This window comes from Manis pentadactyla, chromosome 2, assembly GCF_030020395.1.
Source record: "Manis pentadactyla isolate mManPen7 chromosome 2, mManPen7.hap1, whole genome shotgun sequence".
NCBI classification, from domain to species: domain Eukaryota; kingdom Metazoa; phylum Chordata; class Mammalia; order Pholidota; family Manidae; genus Manis; species Manis pentadactyla.
In genome coordinates this window covers 79,138,704-79,157,870 of record NC_080020.1, presented here as the reverse complement: position 1 = coordinate 79,157,870, position 19,167 = coordinate 79,138,704, and the positions used below count along the sequence as shown (strand labels likewise).

The 19,167-nt window shown below is 35.7% G+C and overlaps 1 protein-coding gene across 1 annotated transcript in view; it reads left to right on the top strand.

Moving 5' to 3' along the window:
• Nucleotides 1-18,284, top strand: part of FAM151B (family with sequence similarity 151 member B) — a 49,716-nt gene extending 31,432 nt beyond the window's left edge. Inside the window, exon 6 of the mRNA XM_036914176.2 lies at nucleotides 15,915-18,284. Within this exon, the coding sequence (XP_036770071.1) occupies nucleotides 15,915-16,074 (160 nt within the window). The 3' untranslated portion in view covers nucleotides 16,075-18,284. The remainder of the gene's footprint in view (nucleotides 1-15,914) is intronic.
• The last annotated feature ends 883 nt before the right edge of the window (nucleotides 18,285-19,167 follow it).

The following is a 19,167-nucleotide window of genomic DNA, read 5'->3' as shown; positions in this document are numbered from 1 at the left end:
CACAATCATTAATCCACCCCAAGCCTAATTTTCGTCAGTCTCCAATCTTCTGAGGCATAACAAACAAGTTCTTACATGTAGAACAAATTCTTACATAATGAATAAGTTACATAGTGAATAAGTTCCTACATGGTGAACAGTACAAGGGCAGTCATCACAGAAACTTTCGGTTTTAATCACGCATTATGAACTATAAACACTCAGGTCAAATATGAATATTCGTTTGATTTCTATACTTGATTTATATGTGAATCCCACATTTCTCCCTTATTATTATTATTATTATTATTATTATTATTTTAATAAAATGCTGAAGTGGTAGGTAGATGCAAGATAAAGGTAGAAAACATAGTTTAGTGCTGTAAGAGAGCAAATGTATATGATCAGGTGTGTGCCTGTAGACTATGTGTTAATCCAAGCTAGACAAGGGCAATAAAACATCCACGGATGCAGATTTCTCTCAAAACAGCGGGGGTGAGGTTCTAAGCCTCACCTCTGTTGATCCCCAATTTCTCACCTGATGGCCCCCCTGCGAATGTGCCTGTCTTAGGTTGTTCCTCCCTTGAGGAATCTTACCCGTCTCTGGCTAACCAGTCATCTTCCGGGGCCATACAGGGAAATGTAAAGTTGGTAAGTGAGAGAGAGGCAATATTGTTTGAAAAGGTTAGCTTTTTACTTCTTTGCAGATTTATGCCCTGTGGCTTTTATGCCCAGTATTTGTCTTGAGGTATCTTTATCACTTGGAAGAATTATGATACTCAGTAAATTAGATTTGAGGCACGAATTCTATTTAAGAGTTGTAATTAGGAAGGAAGAAGAAAAGCTATAGGAGTAGCAGACGGAAGAAAACATGGGAAGATTGATTATTTCTTTGATATATCTTCTTGTAGAGTAACTTAAGCATATTTTTTACTACTAATTAAATTGTGCACACACATTAACATAATAGGAATACAGTTACATAACAAAAGCAGACCTATAATTACCAGCCATCTTCAGTGAAACCAAGAAAACCAGTTAGGCACCCTAGGCATTTGTGAAAACTTATCTATGATATGGTGGATATTGTCCAACTGAACTTGAACAGTCTGAGAGAAATCAGACAAATTAAAACAACCCATTCGTGGGGACTGTTCACATCCCATATGTTCTTTTTTTTTTTTTTTTCAGATAATTATTTTTTATTGAAGGGTAGTTGACGCCCAGTATTACATTACATTAGTTTCAAGTGTACAACACAGTGATAAAACATTTATATACATAATTCTAGATTCCAGCTATCACCCTACCAAGCTGTTACAATATCTTGACTATATTCCTTATGCTATATGTTATATCCCGGTTACTTATTTATTTTACCATTGTAAGTCTGTCCTCTTTTTTTTTTTTTTTTTTGTGAGGGCATCTCTCATATTTATTGATCAAATGGTTCTTAACGACAATAAAATTCTGTATAGGGGACTCAATGCACAATCATTAGTCCACCCCAAGCCTAATTTTCGTCAGTCTCCAATCTTCTGAGGCATAACAAACAAGTTTTTACATGTAGAACAAATTCTTACATAATGAATAAGTTACATAGTGAACAGTACAAGGGCAGTCATCACAGAAACTTTCGGTTTTGCTCATGCATTATGAACTATAAACAGTCAGTTCCAATATGAATACTCATTTGGTTTTTATACTTGATTTATATGTGGATACCACATTTCTCTCTTTATTATTATTATTTTTAATAAAATGCTGAAGTGGTAGGTAGATACAAGATAAAGGTAGAAAACATAGTTTAGTGTTGTAAGAGAGCAAATGTAGATGATCAAGTGTGTGCCTGTAGACTATGTGTTAATCCAAGCTAGACAAGGGCAATAAAACATCCACGGATGCAGAAGATTTCTCTCAGAACGGGGGAGTGAGGTTCTAAGCCTCACCTCTATTGATCCCCAATTTCTCACCTGATGACCCCCCTGCGACTGTGCCTGTCTTAGTTTGTTCCTCCCTTGAGGAATCTTACCCATCTCTGGCTAACCAGTCATCTTCCAGGGCCATACAGGGAAATGTAAAGTTGGTAAGTGAGAGAGAAGCCTTATTGTTTGAAATGGTTAGCTTTTTATTTCTTTGCATATTTATGCCCTGTAGCTTCTATGCCCAGCATTTGTCTTGAGGTATCTTTACCACTTGGAAGAATTATGATACTCGGTAAATTTGATATGAGGCACGAATTCTATTTAAGGGTTGTAATTAGGAAGGAAGAAGAAAAGCTATAGAAGTAGCAGGCGGAAGAAAACATGGGAAGATTGATTATTTCTTTGACATATCTTCTTGTAGAGTAACTTCAGCATGTATAGGTTTTAAGCTACTACTTAAATTGCGCACACACATCAACATAATAGGAGTATAGTTACATAACCAAAGCATATCTGTAATTACCAGCCATCTCCAGTGAAACCAAGAAAACCAGTTAGGCACCTTAGGCATTTGTGAAAACTTATCTATGATATGGTGGATATTGTCCAACTGAACTTGAACAGACTGAGAGAAATCAGACAAATTAAAACAACCCATTCCTGGGGAATGTTCACATCCCTTATGTTCTTTTAACAGTAGATAGTCTGTAGTCATAAGATTTTGGAGCACTACAACTTGCACTTCTCCTAATTCTTGGTTGAGTTCCAACAGTATAGATCCAGTCAAATTTGTTGTTTTACTGTATGCACAGGCCATCTTAGATATCTCCTTCTTCATTCCAATGGCAAGTCCAGGAACTGGTGGGATGAATGCAGCTACAACTGCAGCATTGCCTGGATCTTTGTTGAGGTTTTTTGATGTTCATCTTCTGGTATGCCTCTTCCAGAGAGTGCTGATGTTGGAAGTTCTTCTTCATATTTTATCTTAGTTCATTTTCTGGGTAGCCAAATTAGGCTTTGATCCTCTGTATAAACACAAACAGACCCTTTGCCCACACTTTGATAAGCCCTTTATACCATTGTGTAGAACTCATTGGAGGTCACCACACAGGAACTGCTTTTTTTTTTAAGAGAAAGGAATATTATCAGAAAAATGTACCTCCATAGCCGATCATCTGACACCCTTTAAGTGATCAAAATTGAGGATATTTAAAGCATGCATTAATCGTTGATTTAGTTAGTTTTATCCTATCAGGGAGTAATCCCACTTTTCTTTCGTTCTTTCTTTCTTTTTTTTTGTTATCTTTAATCTACACTTACATGAAGAATATTATGTTTACTAGGCTCTCCTCTATACCAGGTCCCCCCTATAAACCCCTTTACAGTCACTGTCCATCAGTATATCAAAATGTTGTAGAATCACTACTTGTCTTCTCTGTGTTGTACAGCCCTCCCCTTTCTCCCACCACCCCATGCATGCTAATCTTAATACCCCCCTTCTTCTTCCCCCCCACTTATCCCTCCCTACCTATCCATCCTCCCCAGTCCCTTTCCCTTTGGTACGTGTTAGTCCATTCTTGGGTTCTGTGATTCCGCTGCTGTTTTGTTCCTTCAGTTTTTCCTTTGTTCTTATACTCCACAGATGAGTGAAATCATTTTGTATTTTTCTTTCTCTGCTTGGCTTATTTCACTGAGCATAATACCCTCCAGCTCCATCCATGTTGCTGCAAATGGTAGGATTTTCCCTCTTCTTATGGCTGAGTAGTATTCCATTGTGTATATGTACCACATCTTCTTTATCTTTTCATCTACCGATGGACATTTAGGTTGCTTCCAATTCTTGGCTATTGTAAATAGTGCTGCGATAAACATAGGGGTGCATCTGTCTTTCTCAAACTTGATTGCTGTGTTCTTAGGGTAAATTCCCAGGAGTGGAATTCCTGCGTCAAATGGTAAGTCTGTTTTGAGCATTTTGATGAACCTCCATACTGCTTTCCACAATGGTTGAACCAATTTACATTCCCACCAGCAGTGTAGGAGGGTTCCCCTTTCTCCACAGCCTCGCCAACATTTGTTGTTGTTTGTCTTTTGGATGGCAGCCATCCTTACTGGTGTGAGGTGATACCTCATTGAAGTTTTAATTTGCATTTCTCTGATAATTAGTGATGTGGAGCATCTTTTCATGTGTCTGTTGGCCATCGGTATTTCTTTTTTGGAGAACTGTCTGTTCAGTTCCTCTGCCCATTTTTTAATTGGGTTATTTGATTTTTGTTTGTTGAGGCGTGTGTGCTCTTTATATATTTTGGACGTCAAGCCTTTATCGGATGTGTCATTTACAAATATATTCTCCCATACTGTAGGGTTCCTTTTTGTTCTGTTGATGGTGTCTTTTGCTGTACAGAAGCTTTTCAGCTTAATGTAGTCCCACTTATTCATTTTTGCTGTTGTTTTCCTTGCCCGGGGAGATATGTTCAAGAAGAGGTCACTCATGTTTATGTCTAAGAGGTTTTTGCCTATGTTTTCTTCCAAGACTTTAATGGTTTAATGACTTACATTCAGGTCTTTGATCCATTTTGAATTTACTTTTGTATATGGGGTTAGACAATGGTCCAGTTTCATTCTCCTACATGTAGCTGTCCAGTTTTGCCAGCACCATCTGTTGAAGAGACTGTCATTTTGCCATTGTATGTCCATGCCTTCTTTATCAAATATTAATTGACCATATATGTTTGGGTTAATGTTTGGAGTCTCTATTCAGTTCCACTGGTCTGTGGCTCTGTTCTTGTGCCAGTACCAAATTGTCTTGATTGCTATGGCTTTATAGTAGAGCTTGAAGCTGGGGAGTGAGATCCCCCCTACTTTATTCTTCTTTCTCAGGATTGCTTTGGCTATTCGGGGTCTTTGGTGTTTCTATATGAATTTTTGAACTATTTGTTCCAGTTCATTGAAGAATGTTGCTGGTAGTTTCATAGGGATTGCATCAAATCTGTATATTGCTTTGGGCAGTATGGCCATTTTGATGATATTAATTCTTCCTAGGCAGGAGCATGGGATGCGTTTCCATCTGTTAGTGTCCCCTTTAATTTCTCTTAAGAGTGACTTGTAGTTTTCAGAGTATAGGTCAGTCACTTCTTTGGTTAGATTTATTCCTGGGTATTTTATTCTTTTTGATGCAATTGTGAATGGAATTGTTTTTCTGATTTCTCTTTCTATAGGTTCATTGTTAGTGTATAGGAAAGCCACAGATTTCTGTGTGTTAATTTTGTATCCTGCAACTTTGCTGTATTCCGATATCAGTTCTAGTAGTTTTCGGGTGGAGTCTTTCGGGTTTTTTATGTACAATATCATGTCATCTACAAATAGTGACTGTTTAACTTCTTCTTTACCAATCTGGATTCCTTGTAGTTCTTTGTTTTGTCTGATTGCCGTGGCTAGGACCTCCAGTACTATGTTAAATAACAGTGGAGAGAGTGGGCATCCCTGTCTAGTTCCCGATCTCAGAGGAAATGCTTTCAGCTTCTCGCTGTTCAATATAATGTTGGCTGTGGGTTTATCATAGATAGCCTTTATTATGTTGAGGTACTTGCCCTCTATTCCCATTTTGCTGAGAGTTTTTATCATGAATGGATGGTGAACTTTGTCAAATGCTTTTTCAGCATCTATGGAGATGATCATGTGGTTTTTGTCTTTCTTTTTGTTGATGTGGTGGATGATGTTGATGGACTTTCGAATGTTGTACAATCCTTGCATTCTTGGGATGAATTCCACTTGGTCATGGTGTGTGATCCTTTTGACATACTTTTGAATTTGGTTTCCTAATATTTTATTAAGTATTTTTGCATCTACATTCATCAGGGTTTTTGGTCTGTAATTTTCTTTTTTGGTGGGGTCTTTGCCTGGTTTTGGTATTAGGATGATGTTGGCTTCATAGAATGAGTTTGGGAGTATTCCCTCCTCTTCTATTTTTTGGAAAACTTTAAGGAGAATGGGTATTATGTCTTCTCTGTGTGTCTGATAAAATTCCGAGGTAAATCCGTCCAGCCTGGTGGTTTTGTTCTTAGGTAGTTTTTTGATTACCATTTCAATTTCTTTGCTCATAATTGGTTCATTTAACTTTTGTGTTTCTTCCTTGGTCAGTCTTGGAAGGTTGTATTTTTCTAGGAAGTTGTCCATTTCTCCTAGGTTTCCCAGCTTATTAGCATATAGGTTTTCATAGTATTCTCTAATAATTCTTTGTATTTCTGTGGAGTCTGTCGTGTTTTCTTCGTTCTCATTTCTGATTCTGTTGATTTGTGTTGATTCTCTTTTTCTCTTAATAAGTTTGGCTAGAGTCTTATCTATTTTGTTTATTTTCTTGAAGAACCAGCTCTTGGTTTCATTGATTTTTGCTGTTGTTTTATTCTTCTCAATTTTGTTTATTTCTTCTCTGATCTTTATTATGTCCCTCCTTCTGCTGACTTTAGGCCTCATTTGTTCTTCTTTTTCCAATTTCGATAATTGTGATGTTAGACTATTAATTTGGGATTGCTCTTCCTTCTTCAAGTGTGCCTGGATCGCTATATACTTTCCTCTTAAGACTGCTTTTGCTGTGTCCCACAGAAGTTGGGGCTTTGTGTTATTGTTGTCATTTGTTTCTATATATTCCTTGATCTCTATTTTAATTTGTTCGTTGATCCATTGATTATTTAGGAGCATGTTGTTAAGCCTCCATGTGTTTGTGAGCCTTTTTGTTTTCTTTGTAGAATTTATTTGTAGTTTTATACCTTTGTGGTCTGAAAAATTGGTTGGTAGAATTTCAATATTTTGGATTTTGCTGAGGCTCTTTTTGTGGCCTAGTATGTGGTCTATTCTGGAGAATGTTCCATGTGCAGTTGAGAAGAATATATATCCTGTTGCTTTTGGATGTAGAGTTGTATAGATGTCTATTAGGTCCATCTTCTCTACTGTGTCGTTCAGTGCTTCTGTGTCCTTACTTATTTTCTGCCCGGTGGATCTATCCTTTGGGGTGAGTGGTGTGTTGAAGTCTCCTAAAATGAATGCATTGCAGTCTGTTTCCCCCTTTAGTTCCGTTAGTATTTGTTTCACATATGCTGGTGCTCCTGTGTTTGGTGCATATATATTTAGAATGGTTATATCCTCTTGTTGGACTGAGCCCTTTATCATTATGTAGTGTCCTTTATCTCTTATTACTTTCTTTGTTTTGAAGTCTATTTTGTCTGATATTAGTACTGCAACCACTGCTTTCTTCTCCGTGTTGTTTGCCTGAAATGTGTTTTTCCATCCCTTGACTTTTAGTCTGTACATGTCTTTGGGTTTGAGGTGAGTTTCTTGTAAGCAGCATATAGATGTGTCTTGTTTTTTTTATCCATTCTATTGCTCTTTGTCTTTTGATTGGTGCATTAATTTCATTTACATTTAGGGTGACTATTGAAAGATATGTACTTATTGCCATTGCAGGCTTTAAATTCGTGGTTACCAAAGGTTCAAGGTTTGCCTCTTTAGTATCTTACTGCCTAACTTAGCTCGCTTATTGAGCTGTTATATACACTGTCTGGAGATTCTTTTCTTCTCTCCCTTCTTATTCCTCCTCCTCGATTCTTCATATGTTGGGTGTTTTGTTCTGTGCTCTTTCTAGGAGTGCTCCATGTAGTGCAGTCCCTGTAAGATGCCCTGTAGAGGTGGTTTGTGGGAAGCAAATTCCCTCAGCTTTTGCTTGTCTGGGAATTGTTTAATCCCGCCATCACATTTAAGTGATAGTTGTGCTGGATACAGCATCCTTGCTTCAAGGCCCTTCTGTTTCATTGCATTTAATATATCATGCCATTCTTTTCTCGCCTGTAGAGTTTCTGTCGAGAAGTCTGATGTTAGCCTGATGGGTTTTCCTTTATAGGTGACCTTTTTCTCTCTAGCTGCCTTTAAAACTCTTTCCTTGTCCTTGATCTTTGCCATTTTAATTATTATGTGTCTTGGTGTTGTCCTCCTCGGATCCTTTCTGTTGGGAGTTCTGTGTATTTCCGTGATCTGTTCGATTATTTCCTCCCCCAGTTTGGGGAAGTTTTCAGCAATTATTTCTTTCAAGATACTTTCCATCCCTTTTCCTCTCTCTTCTTCTTCTGGTACCCCTATAATACAGATATTGTTCCTTTTGGATTGGTCACACAGTTCTCTTAATATTGTTTCATTCCTAGAGATCCTTTTATCTCTCTCTATGTCAGCTTCTATGCGTTCCTGTTCTCTGGTTTCTATTCCATCAATGGCCTCTTGCATCTTATCCATTCTGCTTATAAATCCTTCCAGAGTTTGTTTCATTTCTGTAATCTCCTTTCTGGCATCTGTGATCTCCCTCCGGACTTCATCCCATTTCTCTTGCATATTTCTCTGCGTCTCTGTCAGCATGTTTATGATTTTTATTTTGAATTTCTTGTCAGGAAGACTGGTTAGGTCTGTCTCCTTCTCTGGTGTCTCTGTGATCTTGGTTTGCCTGTAATTTTTGTCTTTTCATGGTGATAGGAATAGTTTGCAGAGCTGGGACGAGTGACGGCTAGAAGAACTTCCCTTCTTGTTGGTTTGTGGCCCTCCTCTCCTGGGAGAACAGCGACCTCTAGTGGTTTGTGCTGGGTAGCTGCGCTCAGGGCTTCTGCCTCCTGCCCAGCTGCTATGGAGTTTATCTCCGCTGTTGCTGTGGGCGTGGCCCGGTTCGGGCTTCTGCCCCAAAATGGTGGAGTCGTGTTGGAGGGGGTGCTGCCGGGAGGCTATTTATCTCTGTAAGGGGCCTCCGTGCTCTCTGCTGCCCAGGGGATTAGAGTGCCCAGAGATCCCCGGATTCCCTACCTCTGGACTAAGTGTCCCGCTCTGCCCCTTTTTGACTTCCAAAAGCACCCGCCAAAACAAAACAAGGACCACAAAAATAACAAACAATCAAACAAAAATGGCTGCTCATTTTTCTTTATTCTCCGGCGCCAAACTCAGGCACCTGCTCACTGGTCTTACTGCTCTGTTTCCCTAGTATTGGGGTCCCTGTCCCTTTAAGACTTCCAAAAAGCACTCGCCAAAACAAAACAACAACAACAAGAACAAAAAAAATGGCTGCTCGCTTTTCTTTTGTCCCCCGGCGCTGGCCTCCGGTACCCGCTCCCCGGTCTTGCTGCCCTGTTTCCCTAGTATCCAGGACCCCATGCATGCACTGTGTCTGCGCTCTGTTCCGGATGGCTGGGGCTGGGTGTTCAGCAGTCCTGGGCTCCCTCTCCTTCCCCTCTCTGACACCTCTCCTCCCGCAGGGAGGTGGGGGCAGGGGCGCTCGAGTCCCGGGCCGGGGCTTGTATCTTACCCCCTTTGCGAGGCGCTGGGTTCTCACAGGTGTGGATGTGGTCTGGATGTTGTCCTGTGTCTTCTGGTCTTTATTCTAGGAAGAGTTGTCTTTCTATATTTTCATAGATACATGTGGTTTTGGGAGGAGATTTCTGCTGCTCTACTCATGCCACCATCTTGGCTTCACCTCTCATGCTGCTGAATTTTATCACAAATATTTCAGTTAGAATTTCTGCGTTTGGAAGTGAGATTGGTCAGTAGCTTTTTTCTTTCTCAGTTTTTGGTACCAATGTCATGTGCACTTCATTAAAAAAAACTAGGGCCCTTTCCTTCTTTGGAAGTGTTGTGGTAAGTTAAAAATGACATTGAAATGGCCTGTACCTGAGTTTTGGTAAACTCAACACTGAAACCATCTAAACTTGGTGCTTTGGGGAAAGCTTAACTCATATAACCTTTTCAGTTCTTACATGGTAAGGAGTCTGTTTTGCTTTTTTTTTATCTCTTTGGGAGCCGATTTTTTATATATTGTATTTTCCTAGAAATTGTTTAACTCATCCAGATTTTAAAATTCATTTATACACAGTTTTACATCTGTTTCAGCTGTCTGATACCTTTAAAAAGTTTTTTTTAAAGATAATTAGGTTTTTTAAAGGTTTTTATTTCTCCATCCACTATTTTTTTCTTATATTGTACTCTTATGTAAAACCTTTGCCAATTATATCTGTATTACTGTAAAGAAAGTCATTTTTTTCAGGATAGGCTACTTGCCCAAAGTTCATATTGGAAAGGGACCAAGACTATGTTCCTTCTGACCTGGGGAATCTTACGTGTGAGTTTGTTTAGCCTTAAACTTCTTCCTGTCAGTGGAGGTAGGCAGTTGAAGTATCTGCAAGTAAAATTTCTCATCTATGGCTTAAATTTTAAATTTTGGGTTTCCAAAGAAAGTCTGTCCTATGTTAATGTTTTCCTTGACTTCTCTGCTTCTTGAGTCAAGACCTAATCTAAGAAAGCTCCCGTTTTTACCTCAGGGATTCTCACTGTTGCAAAGCATTTAGATGAAATAAACCTGTCATCTAGAAGGGTCTTTAAAGGCTTTTTCAGTAATCTGCAGACATGAGTAACTTCTTCCCACCTCCTTACATACCTATCTGGCTTTACTCCCTATTGCTGTTGGAAACCTTTTCACCTGTTTAGTAATTTATAGTTTCAGCTCTTTCTTAATTCATTGAAGGTGGTGTTTCTATTTTCATTTTTTTGTTCTTTTTGCTGTTTTGCGGTGATTCCTAGGAGGAAAAGGAAGCAGTGTTGACTTTAGGCTGCCATGTCCAAGAAAGAAGTTCCTATCATTCCATTTCTTTCATTACCTACTGCCTCAGTTTCCTTATCTTCCACTTCTTATGTGGTCAATTACTCCCCTGAAATTTGTCTTTTGAAGATCACACTTTGTTTAAGCCAAAGTCTTAACCTCTGCAACATATAAGTACTGCAGGTCACCCCCTGATTCAGTTTGAAACTCCCTTGTCTTTTGTCTCCATGGCATTGCAAAGTGGGTCCTTTTACTTCTGTTTCATTCTCCATTGTTTGCTTTTTATTGATTTCTTTTTCTCCATCCCTAAATTTGGTTTTCTCTTAAATCCATCTCTTTCAGAGTCTTCTTAAAATATGGAAGCTAAAATAACAAAGATTTAATGAATATATCACTAGAAAATATCTTTATATCATAGGGGATAGGAGGAAATCCTTAAACAAGAAGCAAAAATACTACTAGCCATAAAACATATGTTTGAGTAACTTGAATACATTAAAATTCAGCAATTCTTTCCATCAAAAGATACCATGAAGAACATGAACAGGTTAGGCAGAGTTGGGGAAGGTTTTTGTAACTCAAAAGGGCTTTCATACAGCATTTCTAAAAAAACTATATATTCTATTACTTGCATGTTACAATTTATCTGTTCTATTATTGAATGATATTTTATTGTTTCATGGTTTTGGCTATTACAAAGACTGTTGCTATGAACATACATATGTTTACACACACACACACATACACACACACACACACTAGTGCATATGTGCCTGCATTTACAAAGATTATATAGAAAGGGAATTTCTAGGAGTAGAATTTCTAGCTCATGGGGTATTCATATTTTCAACTCTTAGATAATGCTAACCTGTTTTTCAAAGAAAAGGAATAAATTGAAACTACATGTTTCAACTTGGATAAATTTCACAAACAATATTCAGCAAAAGAAGCAAGACCAAAAGAAATTATATATCTTATGATTCCATTTATATAAAATTCATTAACAGGCAAAAAATTAAATTATATTGTTTAGGAATGCATATATAGGAATTAAGTAAAAAGCAAGAAGTTGGCTACCACAAAAGCAGAGTCATGAGGACTCCAGGGCAGAGAAGGTTGTGATCAGGCAGTGACATCAGGCACCTCCTAAGGTGCTGGTGATGTTCTATTTCTTAATTTGCATTTTGGTTACACTGGAGTTTATTTTACAATAATTTCTTAAAATACACATTCATATTTTATACATTTTTTCTAAGTATGTTATTACACAATAAGAAAACCTTTAAAAAATGAAACCTGAGAATTCATTTGAATGAATACAATTTAAGATACCCTTAGGCAACTTTATTTTTTCTATTTCAGTTTAAATATAATAGAGGGAGGATTAAAAAAGGCAAACCAACACTGGAAGGCACTTCTTTTAACCTAAATCTATATCTGTGTCTTTTTATAAAGTTTGTCACCATGGCAGTCAAAAGCAGTAAAAATGCCATTGTAGGAAAAATACAGGTTTTTCTTTTTAGTATCCTTTTTTCCACAGTTTTATTAAAAAATAGAAAAAATAGTTGACGTGCATTGCTATTTAAGGCATACAGCATGATGGTTTGATTTACCACTTACAATGACCACCATAATTACCATTTATAATCATTGTGAAATGATTGTCACAATAGGTTCAGCTGACCCATCTTCTCATACAAATACAATAAAAAGAAAAGAAGAAAAAAATTTTCTGATGAGAACTCTTAGGATTTACTCTCTAAACAACTTTCCTACATATCATACAGCAGTGTCAGATACAGTCATCATGTAGTACATTACATCTCTACTAATTTATCTCATAACTGGAAGTTTATACTTTTTGACCACTTTCCTCCAGTTTTCCCTCCCCTCACTCTCCACTTCTGGTAACCATAAGTCTCACTCTTTTTCTGTGAGTTTGGGGATTTTTAATTTGTTTTTTGTTTTTTAAGATTCTACTTATGAATGAGGTCATACAGTATTTGTGTTTCTCTGCCTTATTTCGCTTAGCATAATGCCTTTAAGGTCCACCTAAGTTGTCACAAATGGTAGTATTTCCTTTTTTAACGACTGAATAATATTCCACTGTATATTTACCACAATTTCTTTATCCATTCATCCATCAGTGGACACTTAGGTTGTTTCCATGTCTTGGCTATTGTAAATAATGCTGCTATGAACATGGGGATGCAGATAGTTATTCAAGTTTTCATTTTCTTTGGGTATATTCCCAGAAGTGAAGTTGCTAGATCATATGGTAGTGCTATTTTTTAATTTTTTGAGGCTCCTTCTTACTGTTTTCCATAGTGGCTATACTAATTTACAGTCCCACCAACAGTGTACAGGGGTTCCCTTTTCTCTGCATCAATGCCAGCATTTGTCATCTCTTGTCTTTTTGATGATGGCCATTCTGACAGGCAAGAGATGATATCTCATTGTGATTTTAATTTTTATTTCCCTAATGACTGTAGATATTGAGCATCTTTTCATGTACCTTGTTAAACCTTTTGTATATATTTTTTAGAGACATGTGTATTCAGGTCCTTTGCCCATTTTTAAATTAGGTTATTTGTTTTTCTGCAATTGAGTTGTATGAATTCTTTATTTTGGATATTAATCCCTTATCAGATAAATTGTTTGCAAATATTTTTTCCCATTGCATAGGTTTTCACTTTGCTGATGGTTTCCTTTGCTATGCAGAAGCTTTTCATTCTGATGTAGTCCCACTTATTTTTTATTTTGTTGCTTGTACTTTAGGTGTTATATCCAAAAAATCATTGCCAAGACCCATGCCAAGGATGCTTAATCCTATGTTTTCTTCTATGAATTTATGGTTTCAGATCTTAAATTTAAGTCTTTAATCCACTTTGAGTTAATTTTTGTGAGTGGTTTAAGATATGGGTCCAGTTTCATTCTTTAGATATGAATATCCAATTATCCCAATACCATTTTTTGAAGAGACTGTCTTCTCCATTGACTATTGTTGGCTCCCTTGTCAAATAATAGTTGACTCTATATGCTTAGGTTTATTTCTGGGCTCTCAGTTCTGTTCCATTGCTCCATTTGTCTGTTTTATGCCTGTAACATACTGTTGTGATGCTTATTGCTTTATGGTATAGCTTGAAATCAGGAAGTGTGATGCCTCCTCCTTTGTTCTTCCTCAGGATTTATCTGGCTATTTGGGTCTTTTGTGGCTTCATATAAATTTTGAGTATTTGTTCTACTTCTCTAAAAAATGCTATTGGAATCTTGATCAGGATTGCATTAAATCTGCAGATGACTTTTGGTACTATTGACATTTTAACAATATTAATTCTTCCAGTCCATGAATGTGGGCTATCTATCCATTTATATGTGTCTTCTTTGATTTCTTTCATCAGTGCCTTGTAGTTTTCAGCATAGTTTAAGCATTACCTCCTTAGTTAAATTTATTCCTAAGTATTTTATTGTTTCTGATGTTATTGTAAATGGGATCAATTTCTTTATTTTCCAGAAATTTCATTGAGTGTTATGGAAACACTACTGATTTCTGTATGTTAATTTTGTATCCTACAACTTTACTGTATTGATTAGATCTAAGTCTTTTGATTGTGTCTTTAGGATTTTCTATATATAAAATCATGTCATCTGCAAATAGAAACAATTTTGATTCTTCCTTCCCAATTCTGATACCTTTTCTTTCTTTCTATTGTCTGATTGCTCTAGCTAGGACTTACAGTACTATGTTGAATAAAAGTGATGATAGTGAGTACCCTTGTCTTATTCCTAATCTTGAAGGAAAAGCTTTCAACTTTCACCATTGAATATTGTAATAGCTGTGGGCTTGTTTATGTTATTATTGGCCTTTATTATGTTAAGATATGTTCCTTCTGTGCCTAATTTGTTGTTTTTATCATGAATAGATGTTGAATTTTGTCAAGTACATTTTTTGCATCTGTTTAGATGATGATATGATTCTTTTCTTTCATTCTATTAATGTGCTGTATCACATTGATTAATATGTGTATATTGAACCATCCTTGCATCCCAGGGGATAAATCCCACTTGATCATGGTGAATAATTATCCTTTTAATGTGCTGCTGAATTTGGTTTGCTAGCATTTTATTGAGGTTTTTTGCATCTATTCATTCAGGGATATTGGCCTGTAGGTTTCTTTTGGTGTCAGGATAACGCTGGTCTCATAAATGGGTTTGAGAGTGTTCCCTCCTCTTCAAATTTTTGGAAGCATTTGAGAAGAATTGGTGTTAATTCTTCTTTAAATATTTGGTAAAATTACCTGGTCTTGTTTGGGTTTTCCTTCTTTGGGAAATTTTTTATTACTGATTCAATCTCCTTCAATTAGTCTTAGTAATTTGCAAAAATATAGCTTTTTAAAGTAATTATCATCTTTTCTTTTTTGTATTCTCAGCTGAAGTTTAAAAATTCTTTTTGGTTTGTCACGTAATAACATGTAGCACAAAATCCAAAGTACTTTCCTTTGTTACATTTCCAAAATGATGTCACTGTCTTAAGGGACAGGAATGTATCAATATAGCAAGAATACTTGTTTATAATTTCATATCATAAAGTAGAAGATATGGAGACTTTTGGAGCTTTGGAGACTCTTCCCTGGATTCTGATATGTTTATGGGGAAAATAAATATGAAACTACTTACCAGCTTTGCATTTTCCTAGATTTTAACGCAATAGGAGTAATGTCACTGGGAGAAATTAAAATATAAGTAACATTAAAATTCTGATCATATTCTTACATCCATAATAAATTTGCATATATTATAGTTTTTAAACTCCAAAATCTATCTAAATTTATTCTGTTTGGCATTCTTAGTGAAATCTCTTGGCATTCTTGTATCTCATGCAAAAAACCCCAGAAAGGGATAGTGGGACCACTTATAAGTGAATATGAATGTTGGGGATGTGAGTGACATTTGTATCTCTTCACAATCCCTTCCAGTCATGTTTTTGACTCTAACCAAGCTACTGAAGACAATCCAAGTTAGAGCTCTGGTTTTTGTGTAGAGGACAGATTTCCTTGATCAGTAACACAGTCTCCTCCGTTCTTTCATCCAGAATCTGGCCCATTTCCAGTGCTACCAGTCTGGGTTTCCAAAGTCATTTAACATTCCTGTAATTCAGATACAGCAGTTACCTAATTTAGACAACAGCAATCTGAATTTCTTTTCCTCTGCCTTTGATGTTGATGAAGGAATGAAACAAGAAAGTATAATTCCACTATTGCTAATTAATTTTTTTCAGCGTGTGAATTTGGGTTAGAGATAAATGAGAATAACTATATTTAAGCTCAATGGAATTCCTCATCATTAGTTCTTATCTTTCACTTTTAACTATATAATTCTGTCTTATTTTAATGCAGGTACAGCCTGACTATTTGGACTGGAAAAAATGATACCTATTCCATTGAAGATTTACTTTGTATAAGAGACCATTTTGACAAAAAACAAGTTTTCTATGACATTTTGGAACCACAAAACCATGAATTTAAACAGGCCATTGGAATCAAAGTTGATCTCTAAAAAGAAGATTCTTCTAAGTTATTTCACAGTTTGATTTCATAATCCTTATCTGCTTTGGTCTGAATTAATTACCATATAAATTATAATGATTGATTTATGCTCCAATTCATCCCATCAAAAAATACTGAGTGTTTACTCTATCAGGCATATGTCCTTAAAACATTGTACTTACCTGAAAGATTTGGAAAGAAGTGACTTAGGTAGGCCTAGTGTAGTAATAATTTAGGAAAATGATACTTGAAGACCCTTCATAAAAAAGAATTTTGACTAAAATGTAAATAAGGTACATCATAGGAAAAGGAATTTAAAAAAAAAAAAAAGAATTTTGACCAGCCTGACTGGCCATAGATTTTGGGAAATATTTAAACTTACTGAGTCTTGGTTTCCTTGTTTCTAAAATGGGGAACAAAGTAATTGAGAGAATTCATGTGTCATAACATAGGTATAGATCACATTTGTTCGCAATTGCTTTGCAGAGATTCCACAAAAATATGGCATCTTCTTTCCTTTTTCCTGGAGAACTGGTTATTTCTGAGACTACAAAAGAATAAGAGGGCTTTTTAAATATTTTAACTTTCACAGGGGCGGGGAACTTTCTCATAACAAAATCAAATCCGTTTACTGATAATAGTATAGATTAAATTAGATGGATCTAGAATTTCCATATTGTTGGGGCCTGCTGACAGCTATGTATTTTTGTTTTGTTTTTTGTTTTTGTATTCATTTGGATCATAGTATCTTTAATATCCTACCTGACAGAAACTATTGGAGAGCATAATTTTAGTTCTAGTAATACGTCATTTGATTTGCAAGTTTCTTCCAGAACCACCTTCGTTCAGGCCCTTGTTCTACTACTAGAATTTCAAGGACTAGTTCTTCATGACTTCATTGCTCATACTCTCTTTATAGATACCCTGAGTATTTTTGCTAAAGAAAACCTTTAAACACCCCCTTCTTTATGCTAATTAAGAACTTCCAGGGGCTTCTTAAATTCAACTTTATTGAATTTTACTCTTTCAAAAGCCTTCATACTGTCACCCCACTCTAAAAGTCAACTCAGTGTTGTAGGACACTGAGTTGACTTTTAGAGTCCTTCATCTAAAAAATTCCCACAACATCACTTGTCTCTAGATCTTACTTTGACAGTTACTTTTAACTATTTAATATATTTCACTAAATATGTTACACATGTTACTCATGTCTCCTCAGCTAGATTATGATGTCCTTCATGCTAAGGGAGAATTCTTTTTTTTTAATTGAAGTATAGTTGATATACAATATTATATTGGTTTCAAGTATACAAGACAGTGATTCAACAGTTACATTATTTAAATCCTTACCTCAACTACTGCAGTTACTATCTGTCAACATAGAAAGATGTTACAGAACCAAAGGGAGCATTCTTAACTGTCCTTTTTGATGCCTGGTATAGTCCTGAACGAGGTATTCAGAAAAACATGTTGCTTCTTTGATTTATTGAAAAGTAATTTACCAATGAATGTCCGAAGTTATGGAATTTGCCTTTTGTTTATCAACCATTTTCTCCAAAGAATTAAGTAGTTCTGTGTAGAGAAAAGAGCTTGGGTTTTGAATTCAGATGGACTTCCATTACCAGCCTGACTGGCCATAGATTTTGGGAAATATTTAAACTTATTGAGTCTTGATTTCCTTGTTTCTAAAATGGGGAACAAATGAGGATTGTCTTGTAGAGTTGTTATAAAGATTAAGCAAGATTTTTATAAATGGAGTCATTGAGCTCAGTGCTCATCACATAGCAGGTACTCAAAAAGTAAAATTAGTTCCCTTCTTTTAGACTTACTTGGTCATAACCATTGGAGATAGATAGATAGATAGATAGATAGATAGGTAGATAGCAGTAAGAGATACAACATGAAATACTAGGCATGTAAATTCTCAAAGAAAACAATTATATTTCTAGTTTAAATTTTACCTCTAAATGAATTCAGTGCCGTTAGTCAAATAACACCTAAAACTTCATTTTCTATGGTTGATTGCCAAAAGCAAAAGGTGAAATTTCATAATTAAAAATTTTTAACAATTGCAACAAAGAATAGCTTTAAAATCATAGTAAAAATTAACGCTTAATTTATAAATTGTCTAAAGTGACTGTGCTTTATTTTTATAGAATTGAATTTATAAATGAACTACATTTTAATGAAGTTGAAATAAAATTCATTTGTCCATTCTGACTGATGTGAGGTGACATCATTGTGGTTTTGATTTGTATTTCCCTGATGATTAATGATGTTGAACATCTTTTCATGTGCCTGTTGACAATCTGTGTGTCATCTTTGGAAAAAGGTCTGTTCATCTCCTCTGCTCATTTTTAATAGGGTATTTATTTTTTGGGTGTTGAGTTAGAAAATAAATTTTTAATGGATATCCATATGGAAAAGAATTACCTTGATCCCTACTTCACACTGTAACACAAATAATAATGTGAGTTGGATCTTAGGCCTAAATGTGAAAAACATTTAGAATCATAAAGCATTTAAAAGAGAAAAAAGGAGAATATTTTTATGACTTTGGAGTAGGCAGCAATTTCTTTCTTTTAATTTTAGCTTTATGAGGTATAATTGACATATAAAATTTAAGATAATTCCAACTCTTCCCTATTTCCTCTACCCATCAAGGCAATGATATCTGATAACACAAACCATAAAAGAAAAAAGTTGAATTATGGGCCTTATCAAAATTGAAGACTTATCAGAAGACACTGTTAACATATGACAAAGGGATCATTACTCAGAATCTGATTTTTATAAAGAAGCTAAACAACCCAATTAAAAATGAGCAGAAGGCTTGAACAGACACTTCTCAATTTGGTTATTAAATAACATTAATAACCAAATTAATATTTTTAAAGGCAAGAATGTGCAAGAATACAATACAATACTATGTGGACACTGAGAATCTACACTTATTAAAATGGAAAGATGTTATAGGACATTTCAGGCTGTAAAACAGTATACTATTTATGTGAAATTTTAGTTTTATATTCATTTATATACATAGGAAAATAGTTGGAAAGAAGTTCACAGACACTGAAATAAGTATTTATTTCAGTGTCTG